This window comes from Centrocercus urophasianus, unplaced genomic scaffold (assembly GCF_019232065.1).
Source record: "Centrocercus urophasianus isolate 14NV4802_14NV808 unplaced genomic scaffold, USGS_Curo_1.0 seq_26, whole genome shotgun sequence".
Taxonomy (NCBI): Eukaryota; Metazoa; Chordata; class Aves; order Galliformes; family Phasianidae; genus Centrocercus; species Centrocercus urophasianus.
In genome coordinates, this window is record NW_024884822.1 from 637,824 (window position 1) to 659,465 (window position 21,642).

At 46.5% G+C, this 21,642-nt stretch overlaps 1 protein-coding gene across 1 annotated transcript in view; it reads right to left on the bottom strand.

Annotated features, from left to right (window-relative positions):
- CTNNA1 (catenin alpha 1) overlaps nt 1–21,004 on the bottom strand; it is a 107,417-nt gene extending 86,413 nt beyond the window's left edge. Inside the window, exons 1-3 of the mRNA XM_042826360.1 lie at nt 20,903–21,004; nt 6,116–6,222; nt 3,719–3,914 (exon numbers count right to left, since the gene is read on the bottom strand). Of these exons, the coding sequence (XP_042682294.1) occupies nt 3,719–3,914; nt 6,116–6,220 (301 nt within the window). The 5' untranslated portion in view covers nt 6,221–6,222; nt 20,903–21,004. The remainder of the gene's footprint in view (nt 1–3,718; nt 3,915–6,115; nt 6,223–20,902) is intronic.
- Nucleotides 21,005–21,642: the final 638 nt, after the last annotated feature.

Genomic DNA, 21,642 nt, shown 5'->3' on the forward strand with positions numbered 1-21,642 from the left:
CTTTTGCCACATGAATATGGGGAACTGACGCTTAGGGAAACAAAAAATGGTTAATTCTTCAAACTGTACCTTCAGTTAAATCCATATGCCACATATAGCACTCATCTGCAGCCTGCCAAGAGCTGTCTCGGAGCTCCCTTCGCTTACAGCTTTTCAAGGGTCTCCAGTCCTGCGCTGGGGAATTACTTCAATACAACAAGAGGCACTCTCCAAAAATGTTTTTCTTGCAGGAGAACAAGCAAAAACTCTGTAATCTTTCAAGAAATTAAGCTAATTGGTCACAACAGACTTGTAAAGTTGAATTTTCCAAGAAGAATGCAGTGCTTAACTATGCTATTTGTGCAGCTGGCTTCCTTCTGCTCTTCTGAAACCCTTAAGCTGTGCATCTCATGTGAAGTACAGATTAAAAAAACACCTTTCTTACGCTTTCGTAATTCCTCAAACCCCCATTCAGTTTTGAAGAAAGCTTCACTCAAGCATAGGGCTGAGAGTAACAATGCTGAATAGTCTGTCCACTGCCCTGCAGTGCAACCCTGGAACAACCAAAACCCCCCAGGATTACAAAGATTATCCATTCTCTTACCTCAAACCCAATACACAGCTTTACGCTTTCTAATTTTAAGCTTTAATATCTGGTCTTTAATGTAAAAACACCACTGGAAGAAACGCAACAGTAAGAAGGCAGCGCGAGGCTCCGCAGTGTAAGCTAACACACTGATACAGAGGCAGCAAACCACAGCCTGCATGGGAGGAGAACAGGAATAGCCTGGTCAGCACAACCCAAGGGAAGCTCCCTTCTTGACCTCAGAGCTCACAGCCTGCCTTAGTACCCAGCATCTGGATAAATACCCTGCTGGTTTCATAACAGCTCCAACAGCTGCCACTTCAACCTGCACCAGGCCTCGGTTCTTCAGAGAGGGCAAACCCCTATAACAACATCAAGCACAGAGCAGGAGCTTGCAGAAGAGGAAATAAGAACAGGCAAGGCTGTTATGACCCCTTCTATTACCCAGCAAAGTTGTAATGGCAAAAATCAGAGTAACATATACCACAAGGGTGCTGAAATCAAAGCTCACATCAGACATTTTCTCACCACTACCGTTTTTCTAAAGCCACAGCAGGAAAAAACACTGCAGTTTTGTTTCCACTAACATTTTTCCTTTAAGAAGTTTCACTGCTTCAAAAGAAGTCAGAAGTCCACAGCCTTACATGGTCAGAAATCTTACTTTGGATATTCTGTGAAGCTGTTTAATATTTTAAGCAAGTTGTAATTTATTCTTCCATTCTAAAATCAGGAAGACTTTGAAGTGATCCACTTATATTGATTTAGTATGTAGCCATGCTATCCTTCATTCTAAATAGCTCTTTCCACTTCTTTGTTTTTACCCCCAACAAATAGATTCTATGAGCAACTGTGCTCACTAAAATCATGTACCCCCTCAATCTTCTTGCTAGGCTAAAAAAAAAATTTTAATTTGCTCTGATGAGACAAGTTATCTACTGTTCTAATCATCTTCATAACCTCTGTCCAGATTCATTCATCTCTTTTTATTATGGTATCTAAACCTCTCCCTATTCTAAATAGAGGCACTATTAATTCTATTTTCCTGTCTTCTGCTGAAGATAAATTGGGCACACATCTACAGTCCTACTGCTGCTTTCACAGACAGCCACTTTGCTATCGCCCTGCTGCTGACCCAGGCATCCAGACTGACCTCTCTGCTTTTTGCTTCCCATCACAAATGGCACATAAATGCACCAGCACCCAAAAGGTTTGCTAAGCACATGTTTTAGAACAGATTAGCTCAATTGGAAAGCACCTACAAAGATTAGCAAGTCCAGCTTCCCAACCGCTTCAGGGCTGACCACAAGCTGGAGCCTATTACTACAGGCATCAGCCAACTGCCTTGAGCACTGGCAGGCACAGGTTATTTGTTCCACTCCCATTTCTCCAGTCTCTGAACTCCACTGGCCTACCACACCACTGGAAGCTCTTCTGAAGTGCAGAGACTGCATGTAATTGTGCTCTGTGAGTTTGTATCTCCTATCATTAGCGCTAGCAAAGTGCAACCCTCCCAACACAGACCCCTGGGCAGGGCAACAATAACCCACAAAACAACCCTCATCTCCACAGTCTGTCGCATCTCATTTTCCATCATTTGCTTCTGATTGCCTCTGAGGTTCTACTTCATCTGACGAGTTGCTCTGCTCTGGCTGCCCAGGCACTGCCCCACACCAGGGACACAGGCCTCAGCCCCACGGTGTGCCCCAGCTCAGCCACACGACGACTGCATCCCCACAAACTGCTGCCCACAAACTGTGGGCAGCAGCTGTATTCAGTTGCAACTTTATGTCTAATGCTTATTATCCACACAGCTTCTCAGAATGTTTTCCCTGTGCATCAAGCTTCACGCAAGCGACAGGTAGCATGAAATGAAGAAGCAAAACAACATTATGGTAGAAGTACTTTTTCTCCAGCATCTCTCAGCTCTGAACCCTACCTCCTCTGCCGAAGAGCAATAGAGCAGGGAAGTTCGGGCATCAGGCTTGCCTCATCTCAACAAAAAAGGGGCAAAAGACTCATACTGAAGCCTCTTGCTTCAGTTTTTCCTACCAGCTTCTCACTGCAATATCCAAACACAAATTCAGATAACGCAATTTCACATTCTCAAGAACTAAGTACAACTCCCTCGCACACCAACATCACTATGAGTGATGTGAAGACATTCAGAGATGAACTCCAACTCCCAATATGGAGCAGCAATCAAGCAAGCACCAAAGAATTAAAAGCCTTCAGGACAAAAGGATCTTTTGCCGTTTGTCGTTGTTAAGTTAAACCATCTCAATTAGCCCCTTACACTGCAGCATGGATCTTTCTTTGGTCTGTCAACCAGGCACATCCAGAACTGAAACCATTTTCAACTAATATTTCATCACTGTGCAATTTCAGCTACAAACAAGTAATTAATGCCAATGAGGTTTTGGGTTGCTTTTTTTTTTTGCTGCAGCAGCAACCACCATTAATACCAGTTGACTGGGTTTCACTGAAGCGTAGAAAAGGCTCATGACTGGAAGAACAATAAATGATTTATGAGCAGCAACATTTACTAGTGCATATTTTAGAGTAAGCCGCTCCATAGGCTTCCTTTGAAAAGACCTGCAAGAAAAGCAACAAGGCAAATGATAAAAATCAACACTAGAAGTGGGGGGAGGAAGTCTGGAATATTTAATCAAGGTCCTTGCATTCTGTTTTTCACTGTTTACATTTTGCATATTCAAGACATCCAGTTCTAAGTCAATACTCAGCTCTTCCTCCTCCAATGATGTTTTAAACACATCCAAATTTTGCAGAAGTTATTGACAAGTATTTGAGATGTGGTTTCATAATATTTAGAGGCGGTGGTTTACAAGGAGGAAGGTTACTTTTCTGCCTAAGTTGAGGTGGTGTTTTTTTGGGTGTTTTTTGGTTTGGTTTGCTTTGTTTTTTACATTCTTCAAAGCCTCAACCTTCGTCTCTCCTCTGAATCTCTCCTTGGGACATTTGATTTCCAGATCTGCCCAGTTAATGTTTTTAACTGTAGGAAGTCAGCTAAACAAGTTGATAATCCAAGAAGAGGAGTAATCCACAAGTAGAGAAGTAAAATCATTAGTAACAACAGCGAAGAAATGGAAACAGTTCTATTTACTATGAAAAAAATCCAGCTGCAGAAGCTCTTACCTTGTTTGCGAACATCCTCCACAGCTGCCACCAGCTCCTCTTTGAGGAACTGGCTCTCTTTTGCTATTTTGTCTCCTTTGTCCAAGAAATTCTCTGTTGCTTGTTCAACTGAGGCTGCCAAAACATGGGCCTTCTTAGAGCGCCCTCGCTTTTTATTAGAGGGGCCCTTGTTACTGGTGTTAACCAACGTTGTAACCTGAAGGTATGAATGGAAGGGAAAAAGAAATTAGAAGTTTATCAGCCTGACAGCAAGGTCATGCACGTGTAATTTTTTTAAACACCGTATTTGTAATACTTGCTCTACTGTCAGCTCCAAAGGGGAGATTTGCAAACAAGCGTTTTTCACTTCTCTTTAAACATTACTGTGCTTTTTGGTTCATTAGATGAGCTTTACAAATTCAGCTAAACTGCTCAGAGATTTTTCAGAAGCATCAGCAGACCTGAAAAACTTAAGAATTGATTTCTATTTGTGTCTTTGATAAACTGCAATCTCAAAACCAGACCAGAGCTATTTGGCATCGCACACAAAGGAACCAACTAGAGGATAGATTGGGATAGCTCTCCAGACGTAAAAAGACTCCAAACAAGGCTGAAGCCATGATCTACAGAAATCTAGTAATGCAGCAGCTTTTCAATCAAAACCAGAGAATGCTGCAGCCAAACAATTAGGTGTAAAAATACTCAAATCAAATGTTCACAATCCTCCTGTAATCAAGGAATGTTTCAAGTTTCTCCCAGTAAGGCTTTAGTACGAAGAGTCCTCTCTGATCAGATGACCAGCTACTCCATTAGCTTAGGATCAAGATCTATCCCCTTCAATCCCATGGATATAAATGTCAGAAAACCCACACAAAACCCACTCATTTCTCATTTCTTTCCTCCCCTTCTAAAGTCTAGCAAAATTCATATAAAGCTATTTCAAAAGGACATTAAATTACAATGGTAAAAAAATTAATGTTCTGGAAAGCCCAAGGACTGCTGACATGAAGGTCCTCTGAGCTGAATCCATCTTCTCAGTAGGTTGGTTCACGTTGATTCAGAGAGGTAAAGCCATCTGCTGGGAGCATTGCTGCTCTTTTTAATGGAAAGCACTCGGATCTGGGAGTCTCAATTCATCATGTACTACAAATAAAAAGCTAGTTGCAGCAAGGCAATTTCCTCAACTTTCCTCTCCATGTTTTGCCAGTCTCATCATTCACAAAATTTGGGATTGTCAGTACTGCCTGTTGAGCCACTTTAGTAATAAGTTACAGACAATGAAGTTGGCCAAAAAGGTCCTTTGCTGAGTGAAGTTTTCCAAATCAGGACTACTTCTGATAAGGAAAGACTCCACCAGTAACTCCAGCTTCAGAGCTATACAGCAAACCCCCTACAGCCCAGATGTGCACCCAGAGGGAATGAATGGCAAATTCTTTCAAAGGCAAGGACTACAGCATGGCAAATAAGGGGACACACACATGGGAAACACAACTTGATCGCTTCAGTTCATGCTTTGCTCCAGTCGTGTCCAATTCATACTCTCGCTTGAAAAATTCTACTGCTCAGGAAAATAATACTAGAAATGTAAGTTAAATCTCTCCAGCGTACCCTACCAGGTCTGGAAGATAAAGATTATTTCATAAGAACTTCTAAAATAACCAAAAGATGCAGATCACATTCACAAGGCTCGCCGTAGTCTTCCTATACTTCCCCATGCACTTTACTGAGCAACATACACCATGCATAAGTTTTAATTCACAAACCCAGTGCGAAGCCTAGGCAGAAATTAAACAACAACAAAAAGTATATATTGTAACTGATACACTGAAACAGTAACAAATGCCATGAAAGCACATTTCTTAAGTGGGACCCCGTTAGGAGGGGGTAACTGATACACAACAGGAGGCTGCTACAGATAGCTTGCAAACACCCCCTCACACAGAGTAGGAAAGCGTTGCCTCATTGCTTTGAAATTAATAAACTGATCCATCAGAAACTTCAGCATTTATCTGATTCTCTCTACCTATATTAAGGGTTCCCTTCAGAGTCTTTAAGAAAATGTAGGAGACCTTCCTTTTAGCAAGCACTGAGGGCTTCATTGCAAGGGGCTTTTGTCATTCCTCAGCAACACAGCTTCGTAAATACACAACAAATTAGCAACACACCACTCAAAATAGAGGTGAGAAACAGCGTATCAGCTTCTGCCAGTTGAAATGCTGCATCTAATCACGCACTGAGGGAGCACAGAGCTGAGCACAGTAACAGCTCAAATAAAACAAAGCAGTGATTTCTGCCTTCTACCCTTCCCCTGGGTTTGCAGCGTTCTTCTTGAAGCTCTGAGTTCCTTGATTGAAGTGGCACATCAAAACAGGTAATCATCCCTAGGAAGGCAGTTCCCCACCTTTTTTTCTCCTTTACCTGTGTAACAAGAGGCTCCAGCAGCCTCTCCACCGCCAGCGTTCTGATCTCCAGGCTTTTGGGGTCCCATCTGAAGTTCACGTTGCCTGCAGTAACAGCCGTCATTTCTAGAAGAAAAGTGCTCTATGAATAACTCGGTTCTCATCAGCTCCATCAGAATTTATTTGAAAAACAGAATAAAAACAGAGGCTTTTAAATGCGCAGCACAGCCATCCTGTGTAAATTAAGTTTACAATATGAATGGAAATAATAGTTTGGTTCAACTTTTTTTTTTTTTTTAATGGCTAATTATGAAGCACGTGGACCTTACACCCTTATGTTTTGGTTAGAAACTGAAAACAACAACAAAGCACCCGAAAGTCCCAATATTTCAACAGAACAACGACAAGTAAGGCTGCGCGGTCTCCAAAGAGCCTCCCAGGTGCGAGGGGCGCTGGCACGAGGCCACACCAACAGCCTCTGCCCCACATCTGCTGCCCTGCACACCCAGCCCAGGCAATGGGACAACAGATGGAAACATTCCAGCTGCACAACAGCCGCCAGCTCAGCAGGGCACCCAGCAGAAACCCTGAGCACCTCAGTAAGCACAGAGCTGGGCCAGCTCAACCCGCTCATCCAACACAGCATCTCAAGTGCAAAAGCAAAAGAGCCTTACAGAGCCAGAGAACTCAGCTGGTTCATATTTAACAGCTTAGAGACCTACTGCACTTCCCCTGCACATTTACATAGGAGGGGAAAAAAAAAAAAAAAAAAAACAGATTTGCATGAAGAGAGCTCTTCAAAGCCATCACTGAGCCTTTCCTTTCCATTACTTTTCTAAACCAACATCCCAATGGAACAGCAGAAATGAATACAGGAGAAGTTCAGTGAAGTTGCTGGAATAGCTCTGCTCCAAACGAACCACTGGGTTACTGTCACGATACAGCACTGCAAGTCATCCTGAAAATCACACACCCAATTTCATCTAAAACATTTTCATCCTCAAAATACAAAATTGGGCTTAATTAGTTTCGTAACTTTGTTTTAAGAAAGTCAGGAAGAATAAGTAAGTTACAAAGCCTCCTCCCCACTCCTCCCAAGCACTTGCTGTTGGAGTTGTTTTAAACACTTGTTAGCTGATATTTTTAAATCTCACCCTGGACAGGACATTGTCTGCACAGCATCTCAGCAGACAGACTGCTCTGACAGCACCAGATGTCCCTGAGCTGCCAGGCAAGCACGATGTCCTACTATGTTTAAGAAGCAGGAGGCAAAGCACTAATTTTGGTACCCAGTGATGTTTACGACGCACACCAAGAACTAAGAGCTTCGCAGCAATGCTGACAGTTACACACGCAGGAACAGCAGACACAAATGGTTATTTCTCATAAATTCTCCAGCACTTGAGAAGCTCGGAGAGCAGGTGGGGAAGTTGGGCTAAGCAGCACCTGGCTGCAGCCCCAGCACTGGCCTGCTCCCCTGCCACACGCTGCCTTACACCACAGCAGTGCGAGCATCTGAATACCCAATACAAACTGAAACACTTCCTCATAAGGATGTGCTGGAGTACAACTCTGCAAAGCGCAGAGAGGAACGGTCACCTAGCCTACACAGATATCTCCATCCCCTATGTTCCTTGTGCCTACGCTGCACTTCATAGGTTGAAAGCTTAGAAAAGGGAACAGAACAGAGAGCACATGTAGTATTTCTGCTAGCTTTAAATCAAAGCACTGAGAGGGGCAGATGAAGGGCTCCAAGCACAGCAGTGGGAGCACATCGAGCTGCAGGAGGGTGGCTCCCCTCTCCTGCTCACCCCAACGCTCAGCAGCAGGCAATACCTCACAAGGTTCCCGTCCTCACCTGCCCTGCCCATTCTGCTGGCCCAGCTCTGCCTTGGACTATGTCAGGGCCCTGCTGTGCTGATGCTGGCACTGGGTGAGCAGTGAGCTGCCAGGCTGGAGCCCAAGAGCCCAGTGCCACCCAGGCACACTGCTGCCCAGGCTCGGCAAGAACACACGCTCTCTCCTCCACAAAACATGCGTTTCTCAGGTGATATGCTGTGAAAGTGTGCACAGAAGCTCCTCTTTGCCCCCACCCCTCCCCCCCTTGCCCCGAACGAGGAACTCTGATGTTTTATTCCCCCCAATTAGGCGAAGGTGAATGCAGCCTAGACAAGAAAAATATGCTGAAAGCCTTTATGGTTCCTGAGATACATGCCCAGGTCTCTGGAAAGCCCATTAGGTTTCCAGGTAAAAGCTGTTTCTATATATTTAATGCTGCTATGCCTCTTGCAGAAACAAAGCAGAGTACAGGAGGTAACAGCAAGAAGATACATTAATTGTATTAGTAGGGTAATGAAGGCAATTCATCTGCAAATACGTTAGTATGACGGCTCACGAATTGGCCCAAAGTAATGGTCCATAAAACCACTTAGTATGAACTTTATTGGAGTTTATCTTTAAAACATGGCTTGATATCAAATACACTGTTTGGCAGCAACAGCTTGGATATCATTTGCACACTGCAGTAAATATGGTATTTTTAATACTCGTGAAGAATACAATAAAAGACCTCCAAATGCACATGTGAACAGGGTAGTTTTAGGGCACAAAGGTACAACTGCCAGGAGGGCTGCACCCAAAAGGAGAAAGATTTGATGCTCAGCTCTTCTTCCTCCTGTGACTGCACAAGCTTTTACCTCACTGGATGCAACTATGTTAATATCTTGTCAATAAAGCATAGAGCAGTTAAGCTCTGCTATGCTATCTGTGAGCACACTCAATGATTCCCATGACGACTGCAGAAACTGTAGCATTTAGTACAGATGGATCCCCCCCACAGCCAGCATAGCTGCAGGGCTGGGACAGCCCAGGGGCTACAGGAAGGAATGGTACACCATGTGCTTACCCTGACCAGCAACCTACTGCATGGCTCGAGGACAGAGCAGCACACAGCAAAAGAGAGGAAGCAACACAGAATCTGAAGCACTGGAATATACAGGAAGACACCAGCGCACAAGAAGCTGCGTTCACCCAGCCCATGGTTCCAAAAGCAGCAGGGAATCTGCTTGGGAACCAGCATTCATCCTCCCACACCCCTCCAGGAGCTCACTCCCATCTTCACATCCCACTCCCTTGGTGCTGGCACAGCTTTTCCCACGGCTGAGCGATTAACCAGATGGGGAAGAGCTGATTTGGCTGGAGGAAAAGAAACCCATTTCTGCAGGGTGGGATGTGCTGCCCATCTGGCTCACTGTGCTGCCACAAGTACTGCTGCAAGCAGAGCAGAAATGGGGAGATGGCAACATGGCTGGCACCTGGCACAGATGTACAATGGGCACAGCAATGCTGGATGTTGCTGCTGAGTTGTGCCGAGGGACGCCGAAGACAGAGCTCCAAGAGAAGCAGAGAGCAGGAATGCCTTCCCAGCAGATCCCACCTCCAAATATATGAAGCCACAGCGTTTTCCACACTCGCAGCCCAGCAGGATAGATGTCAGCCCTTCAGGTTGTTACAGGGTCAGCATGGTGCTCACTTCAGTTGCATGTTTCCCAGAGTGAGGTATCTTACAGGGCTTGAGCAGGCATGCAAGGCCACAATGGATAGAGGAAGATGATAAGTTTAAAGAAGCCACTTCCAAAGCTTCACGTTGCTTCCAGAAGCTTTAGCTTCCAGCTAACAAGTACCTTGGCTGGAGCCCTCCTTGGATGCCTTACCCCCTGCTTCCTCTAATGAATCAACAGTTGAAGCTTAAGAACAGCTTCCCATTACACTTCCAACCACTTTAAGCAAGCTTACTGCAGTACTACTACTCCTTTCCCTGCCTCCAATCTGCCTCCAACTGGCACCAACTCTGGCATCCACTTGATGCAGTGAGCCCAAAGTCTCAGGGTAACCTGGCATCTCCAGTCACCTCACCTGCTTGCTGTTCCAGCCGGAAGGGCTGCCACGGTGCTGGGCAGAGGACAGGACTGTGGCAGCAGGGATAGGAGTGAGCTGTGCCCTGCAGCAGCATGGATGCCCTGGCAGAAGGTTGCTGCTCAAGCTGTGAGGCTGCGTCTGCATTTCACACTAAAAAAGCTGGCAGGCCATGAACGTGCTGCAGGCAATAAGCATACGGTGCTCTTTTTGTATGATCTTTAGTTGTGGCTTTCAGTTTTTGACAAACTGGTAATTCCAGGTTTTAAGAATAACTTCAGATGCTTAATTCTAGCATCTCGGCATGCAAACAACTTCTAAACCTGGGCAAGGGAGAGAACGCAGCCCCGTGGCTTCCTTGCAGCAGTGTCCCAAAGGCACCCAGGGCTCTGCAGCCCACAGAGCAGGGTTCCCACAGTGAGCTCTGCACTCTGGCAGCCCTACAGCAGCAAACAGGGCCCAGTGCTCCCAGTCCTGCTTTCCCAGGCTCTGCTCCCACACACACCTGGTGGCAATGCTGGCTCCATCCCACACAGCACTAAGCAAGCACGCCCGACCTGCTCTGTTCCTCAGCTTCCTGAGCTGTGCACCACAGCCAACCTTTTGGCTGTGAAGCAGCAGATCTAACCGCTGGTCTCCTCTCCTACAATGTAAGCCCCAGCACTTGGTGCTTCCTACACCAAGCAAGGATTTGTCTTCTCCACGTTTTCAAATTTTAATCACCCCAACACAAGGCTTTCCAGAAGGACCCTCCCTGTTCTCCTAAGGAAGGTGATGTTCAAAGGAACACAGCCTCAGGAACACAGCGGGGGGCACACACCCAAGCCAAGCACCACCGCATGCTGGATTTGTGCACTATGCTGTACAAAAAAGCAAAAGAACATTATACAAGACTATTTAAAACACAATCCTTCGTTTATACCTGGGAGGACATTCTCCATTTTAGCTGTCTGTGCTACCCAGCCACTCGTCCCCATTTTGTGCAACACACTTTGCCCAGGCACAGTAATACACGAGAACAGTATTCTGCAATTTATTTCCTCCTTTCATATTTTGCTATGTAGTCAGTCATGCTGAATTATAACCCTGTCTTCTCCTGTGCTTGCAGGCCGCCCTTGGTTATTCTGTGCAATGTAAAGAGAATAGCCCTTATTCCATCATCCAAGCATGAGCATGGAATACGGAAGGGATTTGTGATAACGATCCCATTGCATCTTCCAGCCAGACAGCAAACCACACTTCTCTGCCCTCAAAGAAATTCTGGTTTTGTCTGTTTGCTTTGTTATCTGAGTACGTAACCCAGCTGACAATAAGCAGGGATCTTCTATCCCTGGAGGACAAAACACAACAGACACAAATCTGTAGAACTTTGGTACCTAACATCCACTGTAAACATCTTGGTATGAAGAAGGCTAAGGCATGCTACATGCTGAGCCCAGTTCCCATGAAGGGGCTTCAGGAACTGTTCTTAATGTAGTTTAAGTATTCAGAAAAAGCAATTCCATTCTTTCCTCTTTGCCTCCACAGCCTCCTGCCACTGTGCTCCTGTCCATGGAAGAATGGCTGCTGGACATTTGGTACGCACCATTCTTTTCAAGGAGGACTTGAGTGGCTTTGATTTAAACTGTTTTCACTGAAAGCCAAGTATACACACACACACTCATCTTCTAACATAACCTTCAACATTAAATTCCTTCTCCTCAGCTACCAAATCTCATTCTCCACCATATAAGCAATGAAGTTTTAAACTCCACACAAAGCCCTAGAACTAGGATTTCAAATACAAACTACAGGTGTTGCACTGACTATATTCTTTAATCCCTAAAATATTCCCATCACTTGAGTGTATTCAACTTCACCACAAGTTTCAGCACAGGCCACAGTAACAGGCCAAACAAGAGGACAAATCCAGTTTAGGATAAGCCTACCGCTCAGCAGCTCCAGCAGAACAGGCACCACTCAGACCCAGCTCCCATCTGCTTGTGTATATCCCCACTGCTGTGGAAAAGGTTATCCAGAATGACCTGGAGCTGCCAATCAGAGGGCACTGCACAGCCACTGACAGACAAATGCTTCTCTAACTCAGCTATTTGTTTAATAAACCTTAAGTGCAACCTAACCCAACATCTCTAGGCAAAGTAACAACTTCCATAACCTCAATGAAGAGAACTAAGAGCTATCTCCTGCCTTGTTAGCCAAGCCAGCACTGAGCCCCCAAGAACCCCTCACAAGTTGCAGAGCCCTTCCTATGCCATGCACTGCCACCACAGGAAAGCACACACTTTCCTGTATGTCACCAGGTTCACATGCAACAAACTTGCCCAAGCAATGAGTGCTTGCTCCCAGCAGCTTCAGAACTGCTACTGAACCATGGACTGAAGCAGTCTCCTTCCATTTAGAAGTTTTGGTCTGGCTGTCATTGAGGGCATAAAGCTCACACTCTGCAAGCAGCTTCACCACAGCGTTCATGGAAACACAGCAACAGCTCTACAGGAGCCAACATTTGGGAGAAGCCACTGCTAACAACAGCCTCTTGCCTTCGGTTACATCAGCAGTAGACTTTGGTTGTTCTATTTTGGCATGACTATTTTGCCTCAAAGGAGCTGGAAGGGAGGTGTATGGGAAGCCAGATCACAGCAAGCATGGGCAATTACTGCTTTATTCATGCCACATTAAGGCTTCAAGTCATGGATGAGATCCTAAAAGGATGCAAGAACCAAACTTGTGCTTACGCCTGTTTAACTGTCCAGATGGATATCATCGTATGGCCCAACGAGCTTCCCATTTATTTCTGCATGGCTTCTCATTTCCAAACTCACACAGGATTCTAACTACATAGAAAGAAAACTGATGATGTATCAGACACTGCTTTACAAAATACATCCACTTTTCCTTCGTTACACGGGAAATCCTTTTGCTAAGAATAATTTTAACATTCTAGATGCAGACTTTCAAAGTCAGACAGCATGTCCTGAGCTCACAGCACCCCAAAGCACATTTCAGAGCCGTGGGACACGGAGTAACTGAAGAGGCAATAACTGGGCTGTGGCTACTGAGCCTGGCTCTGCAAACCCCTCACAGGACCCAACCACCAACTGATGTTACAATGAGTGCACATCAACAAAAAGGAGGGCAGCCTTTTAACAAATTAATTTTCACAAGTCTTCTTCAAAAAGGGCTTGTAATAAATCAGCCTACTTTATCAATTGGCACAAAAATTTGCCAGTTCTGCAAAATTAATTCTTGTACAGCTTGCAAAAAAAAAAAAAAAAAAAACCCAAAAACTGATTGCTGGCAATAAAAAGCAAAGAAAACCTGTTGTTTGGTTTTTTTTCCCCTGATCTTCAGCACTCAATCTGCAATAGGAAGCGCAGTTTAAGCTACAGGGTTGGAAATAAGCAGAACGTGACCCCACTCAAACCAGCATCTCGTTCCCAAAGCGATCCGCTGTGATGCGACTCCCCTTGGTCCTTTCTGCTGACCCCAGCCTCCAAAGCCAGACCCTCATTAACAGTTAGAAAGGAGAAGTACACAAATATTGGAGCTGTCTGAGCTGACATATTCTGACAGATGAGAAATGAGACTTCTCTAATTAGAGGTTTGGTAGACAACAATTTTCTTGAACGTGGACAAAATGGTCAGAAGGTATTGAGAAACTAAATGCGACACTCGTCTCAATTGCATGAGCAGGGTAGAAGCAACTACAGACTAAATAGCAAAAAAAAAAAAAAAAAAAAGCCCTCACTATGGTATTAAAAAGGTGAGAAAAAGGTTTTTCCACTGCTTTTTAGTTTGTGCAAGCTACTGAAAGAGTAGCATCCACTACAGCACTGAATAACAGAGCTCGATGAGTCCCCCAAAGAAAGATGTTTTCTGAAGTTTCAAAAAAAAAAAAAAAAAAAAAAAAAGACATTTAGATTTCTAGCCTTTCACTTTCATTCAGGAACACTCATCTAAGTATGACAAAGCAGTAAGTCAAAAAAAAAGGAATAACAAACCGCAGGTGATAGGGCTCAGAACAGCACTGAGATGTGCCACGTGCATCACGAGAAATCTCTTCACTACAAACCAGGAGCTGGTGAGAGGAAGAGCTGCACCATCACCACACACCTCCACACAAGTCAGCCTGCAGCTCCACCAACACACACAAGCTAAGGAATCAAAAAACAACACAAAAGCAGAGCCCGGGATGAAGGCTGAGCAGGAATGTAACGCACAAGCGTTGTTGGATGAGTTAAGTGTCGTAAATGACTGCAATTATCCGGAGGAATACGTAAGGGAGGATGCTCAAACAAACACCCTCTCTGCGCACCAACGGGGAACAAAGCTGAGGAGAGCACATAGGAGGGACCAGTGGGAGCTGCACAGCTTCTCTGGAAGGGCACAGAGAGGAACAAAACAAATTGCTGACAGTGATTTACTGAGTGAAAAAACCAACTCAGGATCTGATCGAAGACAGACTAACCCCAGCCAGAAATGGAGGGCAAAAGGAGTCACATCACACTCTTCTCTGTTTCACTACAAAACTGAAGTACTTTGAGCACTCCTGACAGCAGTGGAAGTGCCATGGAGCAACAAGTAACCCCTGAGCCTATTTTCCTGGAAGCCTTGTATGCCTGCTTTCAGGACACTTAAGGCTAGTTAGGAAATTCTTTTGGTTGTAAATAAACACATATCCCAGAAAGTGGAAGTGGCACAAACTATAAAAAAGCCCAGCTTCATGTAGAAATCAAGCCATTTTCATCGACCCAAACCACATCATGGCTTTTTACTGCCTTGGAAAAAAAAGAAAAAAAGGTCACGTTCCTCCTTTGTACGAAGCCTTCTGAACTCCCAATCGGGTTTGGGAATTTAAAGGAAAGTAAGTCATCAAATTGAGCCTATTGAAAATAATGCCATTTCCTTCTTTTATTGCTTTCCTGTTGCTTTCCCATTGGGGATGATTTTATGGACTTGGGGGGGAGGAGGGGTAAGAAAGACAGAAGGAAGCCAAGTGATTGTGGGGATAATAAAAAGAGGTCAGAGTCAAAAATTATAAATAGGAAACCAGAGGAAGATACCAGCCACTACCCAAGAGCATCTATTGCTCCATAAATGCATCAGCTGGCACAAGTGATGGAATACGGATAAAACCAGAGCAGTACTGCTCACGGTGTGACAAGCAGAGGGAATGGCTCTTGAGCTCCTCTTGCCTTATTCTCTCCTCCTAGTGTTACCAGGCAGCTTGGTGAAGGCCAGGAAGAGGATCTGAGCCAGAGCTCAGACAAGGACCAGGCAGTCAGCAGGAAGCTGATGGCAGCACTGGGACCCAGGCCCTCCCCCAACAAAAGGCTTGGAGACAGGACTGCAGGCCAACAACTTCCCAGCTCTCCCAAGAAAACCCCATCAAATCCCCCATCACCACTTCCAGTCCATTATTTTGGCTTCTCATCCTTTAAACAAAATAATTCAAGCTTTAATATGCTTAAATTATCAGGCATTGCTTGACATGAACTCCATTTCACAACACAAACAGCATGCAAAGCCTGCACAGAACTTGTGCGTACGTACATTTCCACCACCATCACCAAATGTTATTCCACGAGTTATCCAACACCTTTGGCAACTCTGACACTGAGCCACAATACCCCTTATGCCTCCAAGTCATGCCAAAGGAACTTAGTTTTACAAGCAGGCACTCCATGGACACTTTAAAGTGGGTACAGAATGGAGAGTTTGTACACATCCATCAGCTACATTTATGCAGAAGAAATACTTGCTTGCACCATCCTGCACCTCCGCCAGCATACAACCAGTCCTGTCCCCGATATTTCAAAGCTGTCTCTTAATATAATTATCATTCTAGTCAATAATAATAATAAAAAGCCTCTCTAAAGCTTCATCTCAAGAGCACTTTGCAAAGATGAATACTGACTCGCCCGGTGTTACTCAGGTTAAACATTATTTTATAAGCACACAGCTCAGTCTTGTTTACATAAAAAATTAAACTGACCCTTTTGGTTAAGTGAAGTTTAGTGCAGACCATTTCATTTAAGTGGATCTCCTGGGCTGAGGTTATATTACCTAGAAAGATAACTCTAAAAGAATCCTCCCTTAAAGCTGTGGAGATATCACCCATGAAAGGACCCAGAACAAAGCAAGGAATGAATGAAAACTCTCTGAACCTTTGTGGGTGTGAAAGGCCACAGAAGGTTGAGGGGTTAAAAAAAAAAAAAAAAAAAAAAAAAAAAAAAAAAAAAGGCCATCAAGGTCAAGTTCAGGGCAGCATCACTTCTTATTGACTTCTTTATCCATTTAAAAGCAGCAAATTAGGTATTTCCCTAAATGCCCTCTTGATCTTGTGCTGCACAGCAGCAAGGACAGAAGCGCATCAGAAGCATCTGACCCTAACTCTCCTCATTTCCTTCAGACAATATCCAGAAGAAAAAAAAAAAATTGAATCTTATTTTCCTGAGCCTTCATCAGCTCTCCACAAGCCCTGTAATTTCAGTCTCCTTTTCCCAAAATAACTGCTCAAGGCCACTCCAGAATAGAGTGCACCAATGGGCTCACAGCATCTCCTATCCCAGCTTACACCAACATCCCACCCGCTCCCTGCCATCAGCCCCACGCTGACCAGAAAGCCTTCTGAAGCACACGTGAGGCACAGCTCTGTTCTGCAACAGCACAGATAGCTTTGGAAACTGGAAGTTCTTTGGAAAGAAGTACACACTGGCAGTTGTACCTCGCTGTGGGCACTGAAATCCTACCTGGCACATCACTGCTGGGCTCCAGTTTGTTTGCTCATCCCTTGGAAACATTAAGGATTTGAATTCACTCTTAGATTATAATGTGTGTACACTTCTTGTCATTTAATATACTGAAACAGATGTACTAGGGAACTGTTTGGCATCAGGTTTAGTTTGTGTTCTTGCTACTGTTGCACTATCTGCCTCAGTAAACTACCCCCCTTAGCTGTACCTGACCCCAAGCTTGCTTTCCCCATTCTCAGATGCCTGAATTCAAAGAAAGCCTTTAAGAGATATGCAGATGAGTAAATACGATCATTCAGGTAGCTGCCTTATGAACTAGAATTCTAACAGAAGTAAGGGAATGTCAAGAGACTGCAGAGAATTTCCATTTGCAAACTGTGGTAGGCACTCTGAATTATTTCTATTGCTTCATAAAGCGTAGACAAAAAGGTTACTCCTCTCTGATTCTACCAGAGTTGTTTACAAACATCCACGAAAGGACTAGCAGATGTTTTGTGTTGTACAGCTGGGATCGACTAACAAAAATACGTAATCATGCCAGATAAAAGGTAGCTGGCTCTTTAAATAGAGCAGAGAAGGTAGAATCATGAATCACATTCAAGTATCAGATTTGCTAATAGGAGAGTCTATAGTAACCCATTACACACACAAAAACCAAGACACCCATTCTCACCCTGAATGGGAGACGAAGAGTCTCAGTTACTCAGGAGAAGGACCCAACTTACAGCTGCGTTCCTCCTGCAGTTCCTTTACTTCCATGAGGCACAACATCCCTGCACTGGGCTCTGCCACCCACTGCTGCCTTGTGGTACCACAGGTCACTCCCAGTGCTTCTCTTCTCAGTTGGGTTCCTCCAACAAAGGTGCTGTTGCAGTTTTTCTTTCCAGCCTCACATGCTGGACTAAAATCATATGAAGCTAAAAGTAGTAATCATCAACATCTGCACTTCCTGTAAAGCTGCAACTCCGTTTAACCAACGCACGAGCTACACACAGAGCAGAGCTACTCCAGATTAGCTATACAGCTAAGTTGGGGTGGATTCCCAGAAGTAATAAAGAACCCAAATCCTCAAGGTTATAGAATCATAGAATCATAGAATCATAGAATCACCAAGGTTGGAAAAGACCTAAAAGATCACCCAGTCCAACCGTTCACCTATTCCCAATAGCTCCTACTAAACCATGTCCCTCAACACAACATCCAGTCTTTCCTTGAACACCCCTAGGGTCGGTGACTCCACCACCTCCCTGGGCAGTCCGTTCCAGTGCCTGACCACGCTTTCTGAAAAGTAATACTTCCTCATGTCCAGCCTGAATCTCCCCTGCCGTAGCTTGAAGCCATTCCCCCTGGTCCTATCACTAATGACACGAGAGAAGAGGCCGACCCCCAGCTCACTACAACCTCCCTTCAGGAAGTTATAGAGAGCAATGAGGTCTCCCCTGAGCCTCCTCTTCTCCAGGCTGAACATTCCCAGCTCCTTCAGCCTCTCCTCATATGGCCTGTGTTCCAGACCCCTCACCAGCTTTGTTGCCCTCCTTTGAACACGTTCCAGGGCCTCAATATCTTTCTTGCAGTGAGGGGCCCAAAACTGGACACAGTACTCGAGGTGCGGCCTCACCAGTGCTGAATACAAGGGAACAATCACCTCTCTGCTCCTGCTTGCAACACTGTTTCTGATGCAAGCCAGGATGCCATTGGCCTTCTTGGCCACCTGGGCACACTGTCGGCTCATACTCAGCCGAGCATCCATCAATACCCCCAGGTCCATTTCCTCTACGCAGTCCTCCAGCCACACCGCCCCAAGCCTGTAGCGTCGCCTGGGGTTGTTGTGGCCGAAGTGCAGGACCCGGCATTTGGCCTTGTTGAAACTCATCCCATTGGCTTCAGCCCAGCTCTCCAGCCTGTCCAGATCCCTCTGTAGGGCCTCGCTACCCCCAGGCAGATCCACACTTCCAGCCAATTTGGTGTCATCTGCAAACTTACTGAGGGTGCACTCGATGCCCTCATCGAGGTCATCAATAAAGATATTGAAGAGGACAGGCCCCAGCACCGACCCCTGGGGAACACCACTCATAAATACACACTAATGTTATACACACTAATGTTCCACAACGCAAGACTTTGAGTGATTTCCAGTCAAGGCACTTCAGAAGAGAACAACAATGGGCATTCAGCTTTGTGTGAGATGACTTTGTCTCAGTATGGCATTGTGCTGGCAACATAATAATCAGTCCTCTTTTATTCACCATGTTTCCTCTGGTGTCCAAAGCCAAGAGATGTCAGTAAAACCAAACCAGATGCCATACATCCAGTCTTTTCAGAGAGAACCATGGCCTTGTACCTTCTCACACTACACCAACCTTACTAACCATCCATGATGAGTTGATTGGCCGTGCCATTAAGTACTTCCATGAGCCTAACAAACTCTGTTCATAAGAAAAGAAATTTAGAAATCAAGTTCTAACAGTAGGTACAACTTCAACGCAGGCCTGACTTCCTACTGAAGTCTATTTCCAGCTCATAAACACTTATATTTATGAAGATTCTTTTGCAAGATCAGTTTCTCCATCTCACAGCTGCGGGAGGAAGATATTCGTGCCACTGAAAACACACAAATTGTTTTTCTATTACGTCTTTCAGTTAACTTTATCAGACCCACGGACACCCTGTGAAGCAGCTGTATATTAGCGCCTGCCATTACACATGTCAGACACTGGAAACGCTGATGTTACACAAAGCTCGAGAATTTATGGAGACATAAATATTTGCTACAGTATTTTAAGTCATCGGTTTGGGTGCAGGATTTCTAATCTCTGCCCGCTGCGCTCCCCCCTGCCACCTTGGGTAAACTTTTAATCTCCAGTGCAAAGGCCTATTATTAGAGCTGGCTGAGAAAAGCTGAAGGCTTGTTGTTTATTATGGAAAAGGTTAGGGCAAAGCCTCCAAAAAAAAAAAAAAAAAAAAAAAAAAAAAAAAAAAAAAAAAAAAAAAACCACACAAGAAGTAAATCATTGACTTTTCAGAGGAGGAACAGACTAAGACATTTCCTTTAAAAACCATTCCTCTGAATAAAAAACAGTTAAAGACTCAACATAAAATAACGCCCTTTCCAAAGAAGAAGTTTCCATTCAGGAAGGAGAAACAAGTGCTACCAAACACTCAGCACCCAAAGACAAACCAAACCAAACCCAAAGACCACGCGTTCCACGAGGCAAGCTGGCTTTCACACCATTTAAGCACAGAATGACCTCCCACCGGCCCGGCCCAAGGGCTGAGCTGGGCAGCCTGTGAAGCGAAGCCTCACCCAGTGCTGTGCACTGGAATGGGTGCAGCCAGCAGAGCCTCCCCACCTCCTCCTCCTCCCCGTGCAGGAAAAACACAGGAAGCAACTGCAGCTCCAGGAACGGCTCTGGTCGTTCAGCCCCGTCCCAAGAAAATAAAAAAGGGGGGAAAAAAATATTAAGAAAAAAAGGAAACTGGGATGAAGGGAAAGAGCGGCTCAACCCAACCACCGCAGCCACGCCACGGGCGGGCAGGCCGGGTGCTGGAACGAGGCCGCGGGCACTCCTAAGGCAAGCAGTGAGCGCGAATCGCGGCGGGGCACGGGGGTCACGGATCGGCAGCTCAGACAGAAGAGGACACCGCCGTCCGGCCGAGGGCGAGCACAGCGCAGCGGGCCGCACCGCCGCCTCGTCCGCCCGCGCGCGGGGGCGGCGCCCAACGGCCAGCAGGGCGAAGCGGAGCGGCGGGCCGGCACCGCGCCCGGAGGGAGGCCGGCCGCTCCCGAAGCGGAGGAACAGAAAGCGGAGCGGCCCCGAGGAACCAGGCGGGCAGCCCGAGCTTTTGGGGACCGCCCCGCGCCGGGCGAAGTCTCCCAGCGAACTCCGCGCAGACATCGAAACTTGCCCGGACTTTGCCGGGCCCCGCCCGCCCGCCCTCCTCCGAGATCACCGAAACGCGACGGGCGGACCGACCCCGGCCCACGGCCGCTCCCGGAAGCCGCGCTGCCCCGGCCCCGCCCGCAGCCCCACGGCCCCGCTCCCGACCAGCGGCCTCAGCTCCGGCCGCCGCGCCCGTCCCGTCCCGCCGCCAAAAGTTTCCGTGTGGGAGAACCGCGAGGGAAGAGCGCCGAGAGTTACCGGAGAAGGGCAGAGGGAGCCCCGCCGCGCCACACGATCCGCTCTGACCCCCGGCCGCTTTGTCTCGGCCGCACCCGCTCCCGTCCCGCGGAGGAAATGGGCTCTTCCGGCCGCCTCCCGCCGCCGCACCCGCCCCGCCCGGCCGCTGTTCCCGGCACCGCCCGCCGCGCCGCCCCGCGGCCAGGTGATGGCCCGGCCTGGGGGTGCCGCCCGCCTCGCCTCGGCCCTGCAGGCCGGCCGGGCCGTGCTGCGGTGCCCGGGCGTCTCCCTTCGCACTTCATGCTTGGGGCAGGACCGACATTTCCAGTCAAAACTTCTCGCGGGTGCAAAAAATCGTCCGGTTACTGACCAACCAGAGTGAGATCACGGGGTGCTTTCACTTGGTGAAGACCTTCAGGACCACCCAGCGCACCCCCAGCAGCACTGCTGCAGTCCCCAGGCACCACATCCGCAACCTCAGTGCCTGTGGGATGGGGCCTCGTCCCCAGCAGCCTGCTCCGCTGCTTTACCATTCTTTCTATGAAGAAATCCTTCCTGATAGCTGAATTAAATTCCCCCTCGTGCAATGTGCTGCTGTCTCCCTGCATCCTGTCACTTACAACACACTGAGTGCTCCTACATCTTCCTTGCAAGAAGGTGTATAGAGCCTCCCCAGAGCCTCCTCTGCTCCAGGCTGGACAGCCCAGAGCACTCAGCTGCTCCTCACTAAGACTGCTGTTACAAGAGCATTGTAGGCCCCC